The sequence below is a fragment of the Adiantum capillus-veneris genome, chromosome 13 (assembly GCF_014529385.1).
Source record: "Adiantum capillus-veneris isolate H3 chromosome 13, ASM1452938v2, whole genome shotgun sequence".
NCBI classification, from domain to species: domain Eukaryota; kingdom Viridiplantae; phylum Streptophyta; class Polypodiopsida; order Polypodiales; family Pteridaceae; genus Adiantum; species Adiantum capillus-veneris.
Window position 1 is genome coordinate 124,768,970 of NC_140943.1, and position 22,142 is coordinate 124,791,111.

Consider the following 22,142-nt stretch of genomic DNA (forward strand, 5'->3'; position numbering starts at 1 on the left):
ATAAATTAACATGAAAACAATAAAACCTCTTTAGTGTTAGATTTGGTATAAGGTACTTGGTACTTGGTACTTAGTACTTGCAATTTGAAACTTGATACTTGATTTGGTACAAAATATATAGAATCTAACACTTAGCGTAAAATCTACTACCTTTATAAAAAATATGAAAATCAAAAGCTTGTTAATACTAGAGCCTGACATAGAAACCAAGAAAACTTGTTAGTGTTAGATTTGGCAGTTGATTTAGAGTTTGGTATCAAGTTCCATAATGAAACTTGATAGTTGTCGTTGGTGCATGGTACATGGCACGTAACTTGCAACTTGGAGCGTATGATGCTTGTAGTTGGTGCATGGTACATGGTACGTAACTTGAAACTTGGAGCGTATGATGCTTGTAGTTGGTACATGGTACATGGTACGTAACTTGAAACTTGGAGCGTATGATGCTTGGTACTTTGAAACGTCATAGTTCAAATCTTCATCTTAAAAAAAACATTGTAAGCCTTTTTAACAACGTCGTGTAAACCGACCGGGCAAAAAGCCATAGACGGTGACCCAAACCAGGTTACTTAGGTTAATTATCTGATCGACAAATAATTAATTGTTTGACAATAGACAAATTCAGTGATACAACAAACACATGTCAGTATATATCATCAGTAAGTTTATGTACATATGTCCAAAATGTGTAGTGATCAATCATCACATATACAAAACAAATCTCATCATCACATACAATGTAGCAATGCAAACTGAAAAATACATATATAACGATCCCAAATATGCAAAAGAAATCTCTACGCAGGATCACTATGTGATCCATCACTGCTGGAAGATTCACTATTATCGGTCTCATGATCGCTAGTGCCACCACCACTGGTTCGAATCGTGGGACTACGACTGTCCCCATCTCCGCGATCGTCACCATCATGGCCAGTGATTGGGCCGTTGCTCCTCTCAACCTCTCGACGTCGCCCATCGGCCTCCTGTCGAGCCACCTCTGTCATATCAACCTCCCCATGCTGCTCATGTATTAGTTAGTGAAATAAAAAAAGAATATATTACAATTACCATGAAAAAAACTACAAAGCAAAACAAAGATACGTACAAGTGGATCTGGAGTGTCAATAAGTGTCTGACACAAAGCACGAAAGCCGTAGTATGTGGCGTACTCTATCTCCTGTGCCGTCGGTGCACAACCATAGTCTTTCGTTTACATTAAGACACAACCAAAGACTTATTAATTTTTGCATTCAATAATACTACCTTTAAAAGTTAAAATGTGAATGGTCTATACTCACAAATGTGGCCACAAATCCATCCCGTCCCATCCGCCCTAGTCTAGATGTGTGACGTAAAGCTACTCTCTTTCTTGCTGCCTCCTAAGCAAATTTGAATAAACAAAATAACATGGATTAGAGAAAGTTAGAATCAATCTACGAAAGTTTATATTAATTCTAATATATATTACCAAAGGCACACACCTTTTGTTGAGGAAAATTAATGCGTAGGCGCATCTCCTTGCAGAAGAATTGCCATGTCTCCATGCAAATGGTTGCCTTTCTCTTGTTTGACGGCACCATACAATAGCGCCTGTTTATTTTTTAAATTACAATAAGAGTCAGAATATACCATATAACTATTAGACTTCAATGTTTTGTTGCTTTTATTGAATTTTTTATTTTGGTCATTTGATAAATGTCTCATGTTTTTATGGTAATTGAAATCCAGATTCGGATCAATCAGAGGGTACACCACCACCTCCTACTAGTGGTAGCCGGGGTGCAAAGAGTTCCGATACTGCACATAAACCCGTTTACGATGATTTCTACTATGATGAGTCTATATATGCTGGTGTGCTCGTTGTTATGGCACGTATCGCAGGCCACGACAGGAGTGCTTTTCACATCAGATGACTTATGGTACTTTTGAGCAAGCACCACCTCCTGAGGAGCGACATCGACCTATGATATATTTCATATCTCCCTTTGTTTGATATTGGAGTTTTAAAAATCAAAGAGTAAAATATATAATGTAACTAGATTATATATGTAGGTATCTTCACTTGATGGCGAGGATGACTTTACTACCAGTGGTGCACATGTCTCTCGCACACGGCATTGAAGAACATCCCCAGCAACCAAGATTAACACCATCGTAGACCAAAAAGAATAGACAATAGTTATGATGGGTGACAGGGGAGGCACCCCACCACAATCAAACCAAGATAGGTGGCATTATCTTCTTCTATAGTACATTTACCACAATCGAACCAACAAAGATAACTTCAAAGCAAATGTACTATAGAAGAAGATAATGCCACCTATGGGAGGAATTGCAAATTCCATCACCAACTAAAGAGACTCCACCAACCACCCGAATGGAGTCGAAGCCAAACGGTCGCAAAGAGATATGCAAGGAGCAATCCTCAACATTTTATGGGGAGCCATGCACCATCGCTAGGATCTGACATCGAATGAAGCCCCTAAGTGGAGGACATCTACCACCCACTAATCAACCGTCAAGAACAACACAACAAGAACACACTACACATCTTTGGAGAAGATGCTAAGATCGTCTTCACCAAGGGTTACAACCCCCCACATCGCAGGCCCTTGCCAATCGCATGCAAGCTGAGGGGGAAGAAGAGAGGAAATCCACTACCACTGCCAGAAAGCTCAACCAAACCCAGTGCGGCCGCGATCTCTTCTCAACCGTAGCAAAGATGTTGAGATAACACTTGCTAAAGATGTTTCAAATGCTCCTCTTTGATATATCAAGTAAAGAAACTTAGTACTTTCATGCGTGATATCTTTAAATAGAGCTACTACAAGCTATCCCTGAAAGACCCAAAGCTTTCCAAGCTTGATTCATAAAGCAGTACCTTGTTATTTGAGTGCACGCTAGAATGGCTTGATTCTGAAATTTTCTTCCTCCCAAAACTAAGTCATTCCTTAAAAAAATAACACCTTCCATGTTGCAACTCGAGGTTTCTCGACATCCTCTACCTCCTCCATTGGAGGCTGAGATGGGTGGAGATCATCCACTGCCTACTCATTTACAGGATCTAGTACAGAGCTATGATCGTATACGATACGGAGGCTGGCACGGAGGACCACTTCCTTCAGATGGAGTGGAAACATAGCAGGTTTAATCAATAGTAGTCGAGGGAGAAGTGCAAGAACCAATTGCACATTTGTGGAGTGTGAGAATAGTCATGAACCAAGACACATGACTAGGGATGTACCAAGATATATAGTTGTTCATGCTATTAAATCATTACGTGCTAGTGATGAATTGCTAGTCAATTATGGATAGCGTAGACCTCCACGAGCACCCTTAACATATGAGGGTTAAGAGCTCATTGTATACAATTCCTAATGTTATTTTGAACTCTTGTACCCTAATTCTACACTTTAATTTGCATTACGTTTTGTAATGTCGCTAATTTATTTTGATATTATTTTTTGTTGTTTTCAAATGTTATTGAATTCCATGCACATCTCTCTCTCCTTTTATATATAAGCATGCTATTGATACAATCTTCTTTACCTTCAAATATACAGATTCCAGATTATGACAGATTACAGGTGGAATGGTTTCGTGCCGAGTATAAAGGCAATAGTGCCACAATGAGAAGAGAACCGTCCAAATTTTGGTCCGTCCATGTAGAATTTCCCTTGCCGATCATGATGACATTGTAGATGATGAGAACGACAACCATCTGTACTCTGACACTACAGACACCGAAGAGGAAGAAATAGTGGATGTCGAGCACACGAGGAAATGAACGTCAACACAGATTTAACGGCAGAGGAGTTTGAAGAAGTAAACAAAGATAATGAAGATGAGATTTTATTGACGGTTAATCTCAGAGATGACGATGAGGACTATTAGCCGTGAGTATCAACTCAAAAATCAACCTATATTGGGTAAGATTTAATCTCGTAGTAATTCATTTTGTTAAGTAATGATTTTTATTCTTTTGAAATCTTACTAATAAGGGTGGGTGGTGGGGAGTCTCGTGGTGATAGCCTCATATGGCTAGTGTCAGGGTTCGATTCCCTTCAGAATCGTTGTTCTTTTTGTAGCTATGTACAAGGTAATCAAAACACACCACTGCTCAAGATACGAGGACGTTGCCACCGATAGTGAAGCCCATCTGAAAAGCCTAGCATTTTGCATGACAGATCAACCCTGGCGTTTTTGCACTGCAGATCAGTCTCGACAGCAACAGAAGACAGATCAGCCCTAGCATTAGCAGATTCCACAGCAAGATAGCAGATCAACCCTAGCGTTTTTGCATCAGCATAACCATCTAGCATTTTGTAGATCTACCACGACGAAACCCAGATCTAGACCAACGTTTTCAGTTTTCAGCAATCAGACTCCAGCGTAGAATCATCGAACCTCGCAGACCTCACCTTCCCGCAACAGTTCCTCACCGCATGGTCAGATCCACGAGCGTTTGCAGTTTCAACCCAAAAAACGTAGATTTCAACATCTCCGTTTTCAGCGCATCGTCGTTGCATCGTCGTCATCAACATAGAGTCAAAATTCAGTGGATAAAGATTCTCAGATTTCAGCCATAGCGTTTTTCATATTCCGGCCCGTCTCGTTGTCGTCCTGATCTTCGTCGACGTTGTCGGCAAGTCCATAGCATATGATTCTTTGCGCTTTGCTAAAGATGAATGCTCCGAACTGTGCTCAAGGTTCCTTTTAGTTCTTATGGAAGGGAGAGCCTTCTGTTCTTAATCGAAAGTGCTATGATCACAAACAAAGTGAATGGACACTGTGTGTGCAAGTGTAGAGACTGAGAGATAGAGAGAGAAGAGAGATACGACACCAGAGACGTTGTAAAACCCTCCTCCGAAGGCCCCACTCTCGTCGGCGAGAGTGGTCTACTATTGATTGCACAAAGTCTGCTTTAATTGAGCAGGCTTTCCACTTCCCTGTAGACATGGATGTCACGTACATAGCATGTAAACTATGCCATAAAGCATGAGTTGTAGTCTCCCTCGAGACCTGCCAGTAAACAGACTCAACTAGATGCAAACGAATCGTAGACATTGCTAACTCATCAAGATCCTGCCAATCATCATCACGCATAGACTTGAGCTTCGCCAATAAACCACGCAAGGGTTTATCCTATCCCAAATCCGCCAATGCAACAAGCATATGCTCCTTCCAAGCAACAAAATCTGCACCATCAAACTGTGTAGACCATAACGCTAGAAGTCAAATGAAAAATCAGCCATAATGCTCGCAACAGAGCAACCAACAATGAGTAGCAAATGTCAACCAAATCAGCCCTAAACTGGCTCGAATCGCATCAACAAAAGTCTGCAAATATGGCTCAAAATCTAATGCAAAATTGCACCAATAACCGTGCAAAACCGTGCATATCCAAAAACCTGTGTACACCTATGAATCTGCTGGTTGCTACAGAAAATACTCCGTGTGTGTGAGATATACCAAAAACAGTGTTTTTGGGACCCGAAAGGGCACACAAACAAACCTGCTGCTGTACCTGCTGTAATTCAAAGCAGAATTTCAGCAAATAGACATCGCCATCGCTTCCGGAACGTGCCAAAACCCTGATCTAGACTCCTAGATCATGTAGATCTGATTCTGTATGACGAAGCTACGCAAAAAACTGCGTTTTAGAGCCCGAAAATGGCAAAAAACGAGTTGCACACAGTCTTGAACCTGCTCCTGCTCCCCTCTGCGTGATGCAATGTCCTCTCAATGCAAGAGCTCTGCCACAATAGCATCCAAGCACTCGAATGTCAAGCTCTCCTCCGCCGAGCACTTCTCTATCGAGCTCCATTGAGCTCAAAGCTCCTCTCACCAAGGAAGCCGCAACCGCCTCCTCGACCAAGCTTGACCACACCAAGCTCCTAAGCTCCAAAGACAGCCCGCTGCCCGGTGTCGAATAACCCCATTCGGGCCAGTACCGGTTAAGGTATAATAGCATGTGCCTAATCACTCGCACATCACAGCTCCCCGAATGAAAGGTGGGCTGGTGCTGATCGGAGCCCGCCCTCTTGCAATGCGTAGTCGTGTTGCATTTGCACTCAGTGGCTCGCCCGTCTCTTCGAGGGGAAACACATCGGCCATACATAACCTGCCCCAGCATTGCTGTTCTTCTCGTACCTGCATATCTCACCCTCCACCTTATTTGTTTGCTGGCCCTCCGACTCAGCCCGATACCTCCTAGTTGTGGTACATCCCCGATTATGCGATCTAGTCCCTGGCTGCCTGGTATGATGTCGAGTCCACCTGACTCGCTCCGCATCCTCTTGCAACCTGCCTTGTCGTGGTGGGATCCAACGGCCATCTGTAACCTGCATTTGTGCTAGCACTCATCTTGCTACATTCCGTCTGTCAGAACCAACAAACGGCTTAATCCCGCATCGGCCAAGTATATTCCAGCGTGCTGTCAACTCAGCACCTCCGCGCATTCGGGTCATTCCGTAAACAAATGCATCCCCGCATGGGTAACCTTCTCCCGGGTCCCATATGCATATCTTCACCTCCAGTAGGTCACTATCCTCCAGTAGGTCACTATCCCCGCATCCTTAGCCCTTTGGTGTCGCCCTCTTCTCTTGCAATGCTAGTGCTTTCCCCTCTTGGAGCCATCGCCAGCAGACAGGCAGATTCAGCGTTTCCTTCACCAAACCACTAACGCCAGGCCATCCTCAGCATAACCAGCGTTTTGCTATTCCTTGGCAGCCGTACCCTGCATTTACTAACGCTAGGAAGCAGGGGCAGATCCGCAGCAAATCAGCACTACAAACGCAGGGGAAACTATCAGCAGCAGCAGCGTTTTTCACCATCAGTCGCAGCAGAAGATCCACAGCCAGTAAGGGTGATTTGACACTTGCAAAACAGTCAATTTTCAGCAATAAAAACCCTGCTGTATCAGCGTTTTCTCAGCCAAAGTTTATCCCCAAAAACGCAGCCTCAGGGAACCCTAAACCTAGCGTTTTTTCGAGCACTCAGATTCAGCCATAAGCCCACAAGAACAGTCTATTTTCAGCGACAAAAACAGTCCCCGTTTCAGCCACGAAGCCGTCGACATCACCATCGTCATCGTCATCGTCACCGTCACCGTCGTCGTCATCGGCATAGTCCAATAGCATCAGTCCTTTGCATTCGCATTGTACTCTTTCGTGCAATCAAGTAGACCACTCTTGCCGACGAGAGTGGGGCCTTCGGAGGAGGGTTTTACAACCTCTCGGTGTCGTAACTTTCTCTCTCCTTCTCTCAATCTCATTCACTTGCACGCACTAGATCCACTCACTTTGTTCGTGATCACCGCACTCTCTATAAGACGGAAAGCTCTCTCTTTCCCTAAGAACTAAAAGGAACCTTGAGCAGTAAAGATCACTAATCTTGAGAAAATACAACATTCATTCCGCTGCACCTTCTTCCTCTACTATACGCTACACCTACGCAGAGAGCAGCTCCGAACGATTTCCATCTTGACAGATCGAGAGTCAAGAGACGAGAGAGAGAGAGAGAGAGAGAGAGAGAGAGAGAGAGAGAGAGATGTTAAAATTATTTCTTTCTTTCTACTTACCGTGCTGCGTCGCGTCGATGACCCATGAGTTTGCACATTTGCTTGACCATCCACTTGTAACTCCATCCTGTCCAGTACTCCGTCTCTAGTGTGTTGATAACATATTTCTTGTTATCCTCATGCTGATCACTACAGTGCAAAATAAAGTCGATTAGTAATTCAACTAACAAACTAAAATTTACATTTTTTATGTTAATTAATACTTGCTCCCATGGTATATGAACTTGCTTTAGATAAGACGAGCAGAGGTCTTGCATCCGACGTTTGAGTGCGATGCCGGCTCCGAGCTGGAGGATAGCTCCGTCAGGCAAGATGTCGCATGTGACACCCAAGCTGACAATGCAGTGCGCATTGGTGGAGGTGAAGGCACAGATGGGGAGCTGGCGGCTGAGGCGGTGTCTCACGAGTCGATCGGCCTAGTGGCGTGCTACTCTGCCGATGATGCCTACATGCAATATAAACATATGGCAGATTAGATGAGAGTTCTTAAAAACTACTTGATATTTAATCCATAATCACCATAATAGATATACCTCTGAGACTGACGGCCACTAGCCTGTGAATCAGGTGTCAACTAAGTACTAGGAGGTACATTAGGAGTAAGCCGCTGACTCTCATGATGTGATGTACCTGGAATAGGAGTCCTAAGCAAACAAAGACATCAAGGGTATACATATATTAAGATTTCTATATTAAAAAAAGAATGACATTACTACTTTATCAATCGAGAAGATTACCAATGTGCTATGGTCTGATCTGCACGAGAGGAAGTCTCCACTCCTGTGTGTGGCTGGGAGGATGTACCCTCTCCAGGACGTACGGGCAAACCCTGAATCGCCCAAGAAACTCGATGGCGCTGTCTAAACTGGCGTCATCCATCTCCATATAATCTGACATAGCCTTCGTCAAAGCCTCTCTTGATAGTCCAGTGGTACGTAGCAAAGTCTTGATGAACGTCAACTTCACTCTATGACCTTGGTCACTCATCGTATCTGTATATTTAAAACAAACCATGTGTCAGACTAACACAAACATCGTATCTACATGTAACATCAATGCAAGTAAAAATATTAATAGATCAAGAATCTACAGATGAGGTCGAAGCAACCATGAATGGAGTGGACTACAACAAAATAGATCAAACAAAAATGCTACAGATGCTTCAAAAGGTTCTGAATCAAATGCAAGATCAGGTAGCAAAGCTAAAAGAGAAACACACTCAATAACAAATTCAATGCAAGAGTAAGCTACATGAGAGATTTGATGGTTTGTGGTCGAATGCAGCATGAGCTTATAACCATATGGTAGATGTGGACAAAATGAAGCAGACCTGGATGTATTCCTGGAAAGGACTCAACCTGAGCTATATGCTGTTGTTGGCAGCGCTTCCGCTTTCGCTTTCGCTGCCTACTCTCACATGGTATCAGACGCTGAGGTTCTTCTCCTAGACCCACGATCCCCTGCTGATTGCTTCCATCATGAAAAATTCCCTCAAAACTGAGATCGCTCCCCCTTGGTGGCTGTGTTTTCTACAAACAGCAGCGTTTTCACCTCTCAGGTGCGTTTTCTGTGCTATGGAGCCAGATCAGCCATCGCTACTCCCTTCTCTCTCATCCCTAAAGGGATTACCCCAGATCAACCCTAAGATCTTGTTCTTGGCGGACAACACACAAGCCTTGCCTAATTTGCACCTTTGCGTTAACTCTCAGCCCTTGCGTTAATCGCTTACGGGCACCGATTCGATGAAAGGACGCTTGTTCTACAGCTTTTCGGATAGGTGGCTATGCCGTCTCCCTCAATGTCTCGACTACAACTGCCATCTTATGGTAGCCTATGCTCCTCCTCTCTTTGAGATGCAATCACATATGCCCTAGAATGTTTTCAGCTCCTACGCTCCTGCTCTCTTCCAAATGCAATCACATATGCTCCAGAATGTTTTCAGCTAATGCAGAGAGAGGGCATCTCTCCAAATGCAATCAAGTACACTTGCATCTTGAAGGCATATGGCATTGCACAAGATGCTGATATAGGCAAAAGAATTCGTTTTGATCTTGTTAGTCAGTGTTAATTGTGCTTGGCAGTGGGGCACTACCTTGGTCAACATGTATGCCTAATGTGGTGCACTTTATAGATCACAAAAAGGGGGAGGGATTCTGGCTCCCTCCCCGGCCACATGTAGCGTTTTTCTTATTCATCACGATGGTGTTCTTTGCAGCCCCGAGGGGGATAGCGCAGATAGACAGAGAGACGTGTTGACACATTGTTAGAGAGATGAGAGAGAGAGAGAGGCAGTTGTCCAGCAGGGCTAGAAAAATACACTTTCCATAACCAAAGAAAATAAAGGCAAACTTGGAACAGCAGCATTCAGAGGCCATCGAGCAGCGTGACTCGAGCTTTTAGGACATGTAGGTGGATAGGCCGTCTCCCTCAATGTCTCGCATACGATTGTCAGCTTATGGTAGCCTATGCTCCTGCTCTCTTCTAGATGCAATCACAAATGCTCTAGAATATGTCCAGCAGTATCAGGTCAGGAAGAGAGAGATCTGTTTTCAACAGATGCAGAGAGATCTCCAAATACAATCAAGTACGCTTGCACCTTGAAGGCATATGGCATTGCACAAGATGCTGATATGGGTGAAAAGAATTCATTTTGATATTGTTAGTCAGTGATTGTGCTTGGCACTACCTTGTTCGACATGTATGCCTAATGTGGTGCACTTCATAGATCACAAAAATTCCTTTAGGAGCTTCCTATCGCGGATGTCGTCTGAATGTGGGATATGCCTAACTTGGCACGGCCAAGGAGCTCCACGCTGTTTACATCGGAATGTGACATCGTGCTTGACATTGACTTGGTCGACATGTATGCCACCTATAGTGCACTTCATGAAGCACAAGAAGTGCTTGAGGAGCTTTATGTCCGAGATGTCTCTTGAAATGCAGTGACTGCAGGATATGCCCAACGTGGGCAGGGCCAAGGAGCTCTGGTCTTCTTTCAATGGAAAAAGCGAGGATATCTCTCTAGACGATCAGAGGCAATCGAGCAGATCGACTCGAGCTTTTAGGACAAGTGGCTAGGCCGTCTCCCTCAATGTCTCACCTACTGTCACGTGACACATCCCAACCCTATGTGTCCGTGGACAAGCTACACCATAGCAGGGTTTCCGTCAAGTCCAGTCAAGTTAGATTAAAAGTAATCTGGCACTTTTGTGAGTCTATTCGTAGGCCGTGCATGCCCAGTCACTTAGCAATAGATGCATATCCTCCGGTTGCACACAGCATGATCATCAGTATTCCCTTCAGAAACCATTAGAATCAGTTAGGGGATTTTTCAAGTGACTTTATCCCATTTTCCCTATTTTTGACAATTTTCACTTATTTATTAAGTGACTTTTGTTGGGAACTGAGTAGGGCAAATTGGGTAAGTTAATATATAAGCAACCCAAAGCTAGCACTCGACAGCAGAAGAGGCAGCAGGAGCTTCCCGCTCAACGGGAAACTTCTCAGCAGTACCCCCCTCAGCACCCCTAGCGTTTTCTAGCTCTAGGCCAACCCCCATCCTTGGCATGTTCCCCCAACAGGCCATCACCATCAAGCACCCCTTTCTTGGCATTTTTCCTCAAAACCGGCAACCCGATACCGGCCACAATCTCCTAGCGTTTTTCAGCCCAAAACGCTGCAGCCATCATTGGCGTTTTTGGATTTCCGGCCCAGATCAGCATTAGCGTTTTTGCTAGCATCAGCCATGCATCAGCGTTTTTGACTTTCAGCCCTAATCTGCAGCATATACACAGAGTTTTCAGCCTATGACTCCGTAGCAGATCAGCCCCAGATTGGTTGCAGATGTTCCCCCCATTTTCAGCCATAAAAACGCAGCCAAAACAATCATTTTCAGCCACTGAAACAGTCCCGAAAAACAGCAGTTAGAAGACCACAGATTTCAGCCACCAAGTCGTCGTCGTCGTCATCGGCATAGTCCCATTGCATCAATCCATTGCATTCACATTGTACACCTTTGTGCAATCAAAGGTAGACCACTCTCGCCGACGAGAGTGGGGCCTTCGGAGGAGGGTTTTACAACCTCTCGGGTGTCGTATCTCTTCTCTCTCTTTCTCTCAGTCTCATTCACTTGCACGCACAATATCCACTCACTTTGTTCGTGATCATAGCACTCTCCATAAAGACGGAAGGCTCTCTCCTTCCCTAAGAACTAAAAGGAACCTTGAGCAAATAAAGATCACTAATCTTGAGAAAATACAACATTCATTCCACTGCACCTAACACCTACAACTGCCAGCTTACGATAGCCTACGCTCCTGCTCTCTTCCAGATGCAATCACATATGCTCTAGAATGTTTTCAGCTGATGCAGAGAGAGGGCATCTCTCGAAATGCAATGTTATCTCAAGGAGTGCATTGATTGCAGTAGTGTCAGGTCAGGAAGGGAGAGATTTGTTTTCAACAGATGCAGAGAGAGGGCATCTCTCTTCAATAACAGATCTTGAGTTCAACTCTAGTCGGATAGATCTTTGAGGTCTCTTGGGATAGTTTCCTACGACGTTAAAATCCTCTTCTTCTTTTTCTTCTTCTCTAAATGCAATCAAGTACACTTGCACCTTGAAGGCATATGGTATTGCACAAGATGCTGTTATGGAGAAAAGAATTCATTTTGATATTGTTAGTCAGTGGTTGTGCTTGGCACTACCTTGGTCGACATGTATGCCTAATGTGGTGTAGTCCATAGATCACAAAAAGTATACTTAAAGTAAGAGGTCAAGACAAGGGTTCAAGAGCCTTCGCCTACAGGCTCGTTCTACTCGTTTCGCCCACTAAGAGTAGGGAAGGCTCGCTGGGGTGCGTTGACGGACGGCACATGGGCTTGCAGTGGAGGCATGGTGGATTGTGGGTTGAGGTCAAGACAAGGGTTCAAGAGCCTTCGCCTACTACAGGCTCGTTCTACTCGTTTCGCCCAATAAGAGCAGGGAAGGCTTGCTGGGGTGGGTTGACGGACGGCACGTGGGCTTGCAGTGGAGGCAGGGTGGATTGTGGGCTGAGGCCAATGCAGAGGACCGCTCTGGGTGGGGACACCTAGCTGCAGAATCCTCTTCAACTGCCTTGGCTCTTCATTTTTTGACAGCAGGAGTTGGCTTGCGCTCCTTTCTCCTTCAGAGATCAACATGTAAGCCTCGGTTCCTGGCATTCTGTTGGGTTTGGGAGGTGGTGTGGCTCCAGTGGCAAGGGAGCCCCATTCGTGTGGCACTCTCAGATCCATGCTGTGGTTTGAAGATGGGATTGGCTCCTTAGCATCCAAGAGGTTCTTCTGGCGGCTCAGATCGAGAGGGTTTGTGCATGGCAGCCGTGCATTTCAAATCAGTGCATTTCAAAAGACGACATCCTGGACAGGAAGCTCATCAAGCACTTTTTCCGCTTTATGAAGTGCACCACATTTGGCATACATGTCGACCAAGGCAGTGCCAAGCACAACGTTTTCTTTCAACAACCACTCACTAACAATATCATCATAACTTCTTTTGCCCATATCAACATCTTGTGTACTACCACATGCCCTCAAGGTGCCACTGTACATGATTGCATTTGGAGAGATGCAGTCTCTCTGCATCTGCTTAAAAAAGCTCTCTCTCTCTCTCTTCCTGACCTAACCTTGTAGCAATCAATGCACTGCTTGAAATAACATTACATCTAGAGAGAGACCCTCACTTCGCATTAGCTGAAAATAGGCTAGAGTGTATGTGATTGCGTCTAGAGAGACACCCTCACTTCATCCACTAAAAAACGACCAGAGCTCCTTGGCCCTGCCCAAGTTGGGCATATCCCCCAATCAGTGCATCTTAAGAGACGACATTTCAGACAGAAAGCTCCTAAAGCACTTCGTGTGCTTCATGAAGTGCACTAAATATGGCATACATGTCGACCAAGGCAGTGGCAAGCACGACGTCCCATTCCATTGAAAACAGCCTAGAGCTCCTGAGCCCTGTCCAAGTTAGGCATATCCCGCAATCAAGCGACATCCGTGACAGGAAGCTCTTAAAGTACTTTTTGTGATGATCGATGAAGTGCACCACATTAGGCATACATATCAATCAAGGTAGTTCCAAGCATAACCATTGACAAACAATATCAAGTGAATTCTTTTGTCCATATTAGCATCTTGTGCAATACCACATGCCTTCAAGGTCGACTCTGTAGATGAGCTCGCCGATGAGTTTCGACTTTTTGTCAGCCAAATGAGAGGCTGCAGGCTCTCACTGAGTCCCCCACCAGGAACCAACGCCTAATTCTCATGGACTTCCACCATGTCCTTGATGATGGTCGGACTCTCGCCCAGCAACACGTACTGAGATCTCTCTCTCTCTCTCTCTCTCTCTCTCTCTCTCTCTCTCTCTCTCTCTCTCTCTCTCTCTCTCTCTCTCTCTCTCTCTCTCTCTCTCTCTCTCTCTCTCACACACACACACACACATGCACAAGCACTCTGCTATCACATGAGAGGCTACCAAATGAGAGGCTACAGCGCAGTTGGCCAGGGTAGCCATGGCGCTAGCAAATGAGGAGGCGATGAAAGGCAAGAAACACTCGCGCAGCTCATACAAAGAAAACACATCATCTAGCTCTTCTATCTTCACCCCTTCTCCTTCAAAGCTCACTACCAGACTTGATGGTGGTGAAGATGATGATGGCTCTTGCATACGCTTGCGTTGTTGACGTTGTTGCTCGATGCCTGCAACTCCATCTTCGAGTGGTGCTTCTCGTTTCACTCTCTTCTTCTTCTTTGTCTCCACCTCTTTATTTAGCCACGACATTGACGTAAAATTTCAGCAATACGCGCGCTCCGTGCATCTTCAATGCTGCTCGATCATATGCCAAAGTTGCCTCCTCAGCCATGTCAAAGGTCCCTAGCTAAACACGGGCCCCTTGCCTTGCAGAGTCTCGGATCTCGGCTGCATATTTGCCCCACGGCCGACGCCATACTCCTCGGTAATGCTTCTTGTTGGAGCTCTTGGCAAGCTCTGCGGGTGTTAATGATGTTCTTGAAGGGGCAGAGCACAATGTAGAGGCAGCACCATTTTTTATGCCTTTCTTTAGAGGAGTTGTATTTTGCGGTGTTGATGATCTGGGTGCAAGGTGACTCTCCGTCGATGCATCTTCGCATTTTGGGGTGCGCGGAACCCATCCTGTTTTGTTCACAGCTTCTTTAAGAATGCCATACACCATCATGTCATCTGAGTCATTTTCATTCAATGGCAAACCAGAGCTTGTGCCCAAGCATGATATCAAGCAAGTTGGGGTGACTTGAGAGGAAGGAAGTCTCCATGGACTGTTGGCCATGGCAAGCTTTGTGGACAGATTATGTGAACAATCTGTACGAGCAAAAGAGAGTGGGTTGAGGGGCCGGACTTGGCGACACCCGTTTGAAGGATGTTTCCTCGCTTATACGACATAAACCTCGTCTATGCGTGCTTAGCACTTGAGTCCTCTCTACAGTTAGCTGCAAGGAGATATAACATGCTGGTATGGAGAGATGACATCATGGTTTGAGCTACATGGATTCAGCATGGACTCATTGCTCCCCTTCCACTACTCATTAGATGCCTCCTCTTTGACTCTTACACAATCCAAGATCACCACTCATTCGTGAGGACCTGAATCAGCTGGATACCAAGAGGAAATAATCTTAATGTCATTACATGTAGAGGACAACTCTTCAACCATTGCTAGAGAGGACCTACTGCCACACTAACAATGAATAAAAGTAACACAATCAATTAAATACTATTTCTTGAAAGACGAACGCACTTACTACCTAGTAGCAAGTCAATCTCATACACTTGAAAACAGATTAATAACAGAACAGAATTTTCCTCTTGTGAAGATATCTATTTCCCTCTCAATTTTCAAACCAACGCAATTGCTGGAATTTGTCAAATAATGGCTGAATGGATCACCTTGCACGGTCTCCCTCGCGTATAAGCTATAACTCTTCAACAACTACTTGGATCATAATCGTTTGCCAAACAGCGATGACCTCCCCGCCAACAGAATATATAGGGATGGGTGCAACTCAAATTTTTTTTTTGCCTAGGCGACACTCAGTCATGGACAGCACTACAGAACACCCACTCACCATCCTGCAATGCTTAGCAAAATGGTAGCTGATCCTATGGAGACAACTTCACCGCTCTGTTGTGTGGTGGATAGAGATACTTACTAGGATAAGATCAGCTTTGCGGAGAAATTGGACTTGATGTGTCACAAGGACTCTAGTTTTCCTTTCCAAGGCTCCAAGCAAGCAATCCTGCAAAAGCTTAAGCAGGCAGTAGACTTGATACTCATCATTTGTTCATAACCGTATTAGCACATTGACCTTGAATAGGGCAGACCCCGTGTGCGCATCTAGTGCGCTGAATATATCATCTAGGAAATAGACGTCAAAATCTTGATATACTGCACTAGCTAGCTGAATCCTTTGTTTCTGTCCACCACTAAGGTTAATGCTTCTTTCACCTATCTCTGTTTCATCACCAAACTCGAACAAGGCTATATCTTGCTCCAAGGCAATTACTTTGATGGTTCTCTGATACTTGACCGTCCCACTCTGAATCCATGCCGTCTACAGAACATAGGCAGTTGTACCATGTACCTCAACCTGCACGCACAACAGTAGAAAATATAATGTACATGAAATGACCTTATGCTCTCAAACAATGCCATGAAGACAAAGGAAATGACATTATGCTCTCAAACCTGCCCCTCGTTCGGCCTGTAGTAGTTGCCGTGGAGAGCTTGTGGCACTGCTGTGCTTCCCGCGAGTCAAATTTCAAAGGCGCGAGCAGGTCTATTGAAAAAGCGCCTCGCATGAGAGAAGTGCCTCGCATGAGAGACGTAGGGGCAGTGTGCACGCGTCGTTACTAGCCTCGTTGCTCTGCGTCGTATAAGCAAGACAATTTTTAGGCGTCGATTATGCGACGGCTTAAAATTTTGGGCGTCGATTATGCAACGATAGCCGTTGTTTATGCGACGGTCAATTTTAAAAAATATATATATCTTCGTTTATACGACATAAACCTCGTCTATGCGCACATTCTTCATCGATTAAACGACGTCTATCAATTATTAGTCCCTCGCAAACCCCCCCTATGGCTAGTAGTGGAAGATGGACCTGAGCCCGTCATTTTTATCCTCTTCGATGCACCTCCTTCTTCCTCACTTTATACCTCTTCGATGTGCAAGCTTTGTAGACGAGCTCATTCTTCTGTTGATGACACCATCCCCACGGGCATCAGGCGTCTTCTTTCCCTCAAAAACAGCCGCTTGTTGTATGGATCTAAGCTTTCCGGGTCTTCAACCCCTGTAGCCAGAGCCTGAGCTGCGTAGGACATGAAATAGGGAGCTCTTAGTGCTTGGCACCCATACCCAATGCCAAATAAGGGTAGACCAAACTGTTTCTCAATCAGAATTAGTCTTTCTGCGTTTAGTGGGAGGGGGTGCCCACCACACAATCTTGTAATAACTTTCATTGCAAACAGAGGGAACTTTGCATTGTCATCGGAGTATTCCTTGCGGTATATTATGATCTACATAAAAATTATAATGAATTTATGGGCCGCAAGTGAGATGAGTACAATTGCCAAGTACTTGAATTGTTTCTACAAACCTTTTTGTGGTTGAAACGCCCGATGTAGTGAGACAACACCGCATCCTTGCCTTGGACTCCAGTGACAAGCCTTTGCCGTGAGCCTCCCGCTCTTCTAAGGAAACTATCGTCATACACTAGCACCTGTCAACAAAAAAAATGATCATGATATTTTATCACTGGGCCATCTCCAATACCATCTAAATGCACGACAAAAGTTTCCATCTGATTCTCGTCCATTTCCAGCATCGACCTCCCCCACAAGTGAATAGACTGACTATTCATTACCTGATCTCTGGGTGCCACGAGCCTATCCATGTTTTCCAAGCCGAGTTGTTTTGTTGTCGATTCAAACTGCTCATCTTTTGGCAAATTGGCCTCTCCGGACTTCGCTTCATTGAATGTATCTTTGATTAGTTGCCACCCTGAAGTGAACTGTGAGTCGCGGACAACTGTGTTAGCAATAAGATGTTAGTCCACTCCATCATCATCCACAAACCCCATGTCTGCCTCACAAAAATTCACAATTGCAGCTAGGCAGTAGTCCTCTCGTATATTGAGCTCATGCATGATATCTGTGAGCAGAACATAGTGGGTGTCGCCCGCCATAGCAAAGCTGGGAGCACAATTCAGAGGCAAAGTCACTTCCTTACTTGGACTTTTTTGCTTGCACCCTATTGCTGCATCCGCAAGAGAAACAAGAGTTAATCCCGCATCAAATGTTTCCTTTAGTACCTCTACCCGCTCTTCTTCTGGGTCGAACTGCACCTCCACATCCTCTACCTCTTCCTCCAGAGCCAATGGACAACTATCGAAAGTTGTTGACTAGGAAGTCTCTGACTCACCATCCATTTGCAAGTATAAGTAACAAACAAACCCGTGGTAGAATTCCACTAAGCGACACTTTTTGAAGTGCTTCATACACCTGTCTTGTACAAGCAATGCATTGGAGGGACACTTTTCTAGACAGCGATTCAGTCTCCTTGAAGCACTCTTGTCAGGGTCAAGGTCGGCTGGGTGCACATATCTCATGCCATCAACTGTCATGGAATTGTCACAAGTGACTGCCTCGTAGTGTTGCAAATGGGTTTGTAGGTACTCAAATGAGCAATCTATAATCCTCTGTATAGAAAACTCTACATTAAACATTCCTAATAGTTCTGGTGCACGGTGATGAGCACAGGCATTGTATAAGAACGTGAATAGTTTTTCTTCACATGTATCCTCACTCACGTCTGTCTCCACGACTATGATCCCCATGACTGAAAGAAAAACCAAGCCAAAACTATTTGGTGTCATAACCAAGTGAATATTGAGCCTCGAGTATCCCTCAAGGTCTCTATTCGCTTGGTTCTGTCCCGTGCGCTAATGTCATAAGAGGTGACGTCAGTTGAGTCAAAACCAAGCGAGTAGGGGCCCCAAGAATCTCTGAAGGGCCCTATTCGCTTGGTTCTGTCCCGTGCGCTAATGTCATAAAAGATGACGTCACTTGAGTCAGAACCAAGCGAATAGGGGCCCAAGAATCTCCGAAGGCCCCTATTCGCTTGGTTTTGTCCTGTTCGCTAATGTCATAAAAGGTGACGTCACTTGAGTCAGAACCAAGCGAATAGGGACCCAAGAATCTCCAAAGGGCCTTATTCGCTTGGTTCTGTCCCGTGCGCTAATGTCATAAAAGGTGACGTCACTTGAGTCAAAACCAAGCAAATAGGGGCCAAGAATCTTCGAAGGGCCCTATTCGCTTAGTTATGTCCTGTGACCCAAGCATTCGGAACAAGTGGATAAGAACAGAGCATTTAATGTTATCAGTGATAGATTTATAAGCCTACTCACTCACTATGCCCAAACTCAGGCACGATCACATAAGGAGTAATTATTCCAACCATGCGGTTTGAGACTTTTAATTTTACCCTAACACAGTGGCTTCGATGCGCACACAGTTAACAGCACGCAGGAAGGGGAGAGAGACAGGGAGAAAGAACCTGTCTCTGCAATATCCAATGGCGCCGAGTTGGATGGTGATGTCGCAGGCCGCAGACAGCAAGAACCAGAAGGTGGCGATGGCGATGGCGACGCGGCAGCAAAGGACTCGACCCAGTGGAGGTCGCTCAACGCAGGATCACGAGAGGTGGCCAAGGGGAAGAGCGCAGAAAATGCAAAGGCAATGGCGATCTGTTTGTTCTACTTGGACGTGGAGATGGCGACTCCAAGGGCGATCGGCGTCTGACTCTAAAGACGGGATCACGAGAGCTGGCCAAGGGGAAGAGCGCAGAAAAGGCAAAGGCAACGGCGATTTGTTTGTTCCACTTGGAGATGGAGATGGCGACTGCAAGGACGATTGGCGTCTGTCTGACCCTAAACGGTCACTCAAAAAGGCACGTGGGTTGCGCTCACAAGGACAACAAGTAATAAATGGTCTCAGATTCCCATGCAGTACGATTTACCAACCACAATCTCGCGCATAAGTGAAGTTGTCACCCTCCCCGAGGTAAGCATTCTAAGTTTAGAGGCACTAACCCTCGCCAAACATTTCAACTATTCTGCCTATTTTTGCGCCCTCTACTGCGCATCATTCTAATTAACTCTACCCCCATCGACGCTACGCGGTAAGCAAACCATCCCAACTCTTTTTGCGCATCACCTCTTACTCTCGCGCATCCTTCTCTTACTCCTGTTCTGCAGTGCTTTAGTGATGTAGAACTCTACACAGTGAAGAGGTATGTTACTTACTACCCTTTTGTGCACTTGTATTTTGTGTAGTCAGTACCAGGCGAATAAGGGAAGGTAAACCCTGTTTGCTGCACTTGTTCGCTTAGTACTGACCATCGTCTTTACCATAGGATGTTTGCTTTTACACTTTTCCTTGGTCAGTACCAAGCGAATAAGGGAAGGCCACTTAGTTTGATGCCCGTGTTCGCTTGGTACTGACCTTGGAAAAGTTAAGTGATTCTGCTAGTACAGAGGTCAATACTAAGCAAATAAGGGGAAGGTAAACCCTGTTTGTTGCGAGTTTAGGGTTTTTCTTACCAAATATGTGTTTTGAATTTATAAGGGAGAAACAAAATTACAACTTAACACCGGGTTTTGAGTCAGAAAACACTAGGGACAGGCGCAAAGGCCAAGTTTCAGACTTTACAAAGAGTGGCCTACTAATTTCCGGGGGTTTAGGGTTCGCAATAACCATGTAGTCCTTTTCCTTCACAGCCAGACTATCTCTTCATGAAGCATGTTGGCAAAGTTAATGGCTTTCTCGTATTTACTGGCTAGCTCAATCACTTCATCCTTCATCTCCTGTAGCCAATTAGAGATAGCCTCTACAGAGCCATTCTCGGTGAGCAATCGATGCAGGTCTTTAGGCCTTCTTGCTTCAAGAGAGTCTTTAAGGATTGAGACCATGTGCCTGACGATCAGCATTTGTTCCAGCTTCAGGCTAGCATCCTGCAAAGAGCATTTAGCAAATAATCTCTTCAAACTAGGAGCTTGGAAATTGGGAGCAGAAAGCAAAGAATTACCAACGGCTTACCTCGAGAATTGACTCCCGTGTTGACAGCAGCCACTCCCGGGCTCTGTCGGTCGAGAACATTAAGGGTAACATCGGGGGAGGGCCAAGGGCGGACCTCCCGAGGAGGGCTCGGATGCGGTCTTGCTGGCGCTGCGGGAGTATACCTTGAAAAGGCATCACCACTATCCTAAGCTTCTTCTAGTTGTTCTGCGAAACCCTGAGGGAGGTTCTGAAAAAACTGCTCGTTAAATAGACTAGATGGACATGCCTAAAAAGCAGAGCCTAGGTTCTAGCTTATGAGTGGTCTGTGAGGGGTGGTACTGCCATGCGATTTCATGAGAGGTAGACGTGGGAGAGAGAAGCAATGGTACCACCCCCCCTAGATTAGGGGAGGTGATGGGAGGGAACGACATGACAATTAGGACCGCATGGACTTAAACGTCTCCTTCACATTGGTATTTTGTTGCAGGGGATGCAAACCTGTTCGCTTGCTATTACACTTTTCTGAGGTCACTACCAAGCGAATAAGGTAGGGGATGCAAACCTGTTTGCTTGTTACTAATCTCAGAAAATATAAGTGATGTCTGCTATTACTATTTTCTGAGGTCACTACTGAGCGAATAAGGGAAGGCAAACTCTTTCTGATGCAACTGTTCGCTTGGTACTGACCTCAGAAAATATAAGTGATGTCTGCTATTACTATTTTCTGAGGTCACTAACGAGCGAATAAGGGAAGGAAAACTCTTTCCGATGCACCTATTCGCTTGGTACTGACCTCAAAAAATATAAGTCATGTCTGCTATTACTATTTTTTGAGGTCACTACCGAGCGAACAAGGGAAGGCAAACTCTTTCCGATGCACCTGTTCGCTTGGTACTGACCTCAGAAAATATAAGCCATGTCTGCTATTACTATTTTCTGAGGTCACTACCGAGCAAATAAGGGAAGGCAAACTCTTTCCGATGCACCTGTTCGCTTGGTACTGACCTCAGAAAATATAATCATGTCTACTATTACTATTTTCTGAGGTCACTACCAAGCTAGGGAAGGCAAACTCTTTCCGATGCACCTGTTCGCTTGGTATTGACCTCAGAAAATATAAGTCATGTCTGCTATTACTATTTTCTGAGGTCATTACCGAGCGAATAAGGGAAGGCAAACTCTTTCTGATGCACCTGTTCGCTTGGTATTGACCTTTTCTGAAATCTGAAGTCCCTTGTGCTGACAAATGAATTGTCTTTTTGTGTTATGCTATTTGTAGAGATGCCTCGTGTAAAGGCCACGGCTAGGAGGGCAACAAGTGAATCTTTAAATGCTCAAGCAAAAAGACGGCGATATGAGACGCACAGAGGTGTACTGCAAGAGCTGCACAGGATAGAACGACACGTTCAACCTGCTATTCCACGTCTC

General features: G+C 45.1%; 2 protein-coding genes and 1 pseudogene across 3 annotated transcripts in view; all 3 read right to left on the reverse strand.

The window, feature by feature from the left end:
- Positions 1 to 883: 883 nt before the first annotated feature.
- On the reverse strand, positions 884 to 8,026 carry LOC147444819 (uncharacterized). The gene is made up of 6 exons (XM_086527358.1): positions 7,814 to 8,026; positions 7,586 to 7,714; positions 1,485 to 1,593; positions 1,302 to 1,382; positions 1,109 to 1,206; positions 884 to 1,022 (listed from the first exon to the last, which is right to left on the reverse strand). Exons 1-5 carry the CDS (start codon positions 7,840 to 7,842, stop codon positions 1,174 to 1,176), a joined length of 381 nt encoding a protein of 126 aa, XP_086383484.1. The 5' UTR covers positions 7,843 to 8,026; the 3' UTR covers positions 884 to 1,022; positions 1,109 to 1,173.
- A 411-nt stretch (positions 8,027 to 8,437) lies between these two features.
- The window catches only part of LOC147444820 (flavonoid 3'-monooxygenase-like), a 29,195-nt gene continuing 15,490 nt past the window's right edge, over positions 8,438 to 22,142 (reverse strand). The window contains exons 2-3 of one of the 2 annotated variants that reach the window (XM_086527350.1): positions 15,809 to 16,246; positions 8,438 to 8,577 (exon numbers count right to left, since the gene is read on the reverse strand). The gene's annotated coding sequence lies outside the window, so the exon portion shown is untranslated. The remainder of the gene's footprint in view (positions 8,578 to 15,808; positions 16,247 to 22,142) is intronic. The other variant, XM_086527349.1, reaches the window with a different exon arrangement.
- On the reverse strand, positions 12,859 to 17,551 carry LOC147444821 (uncharacterized; annotated as a pseudogene).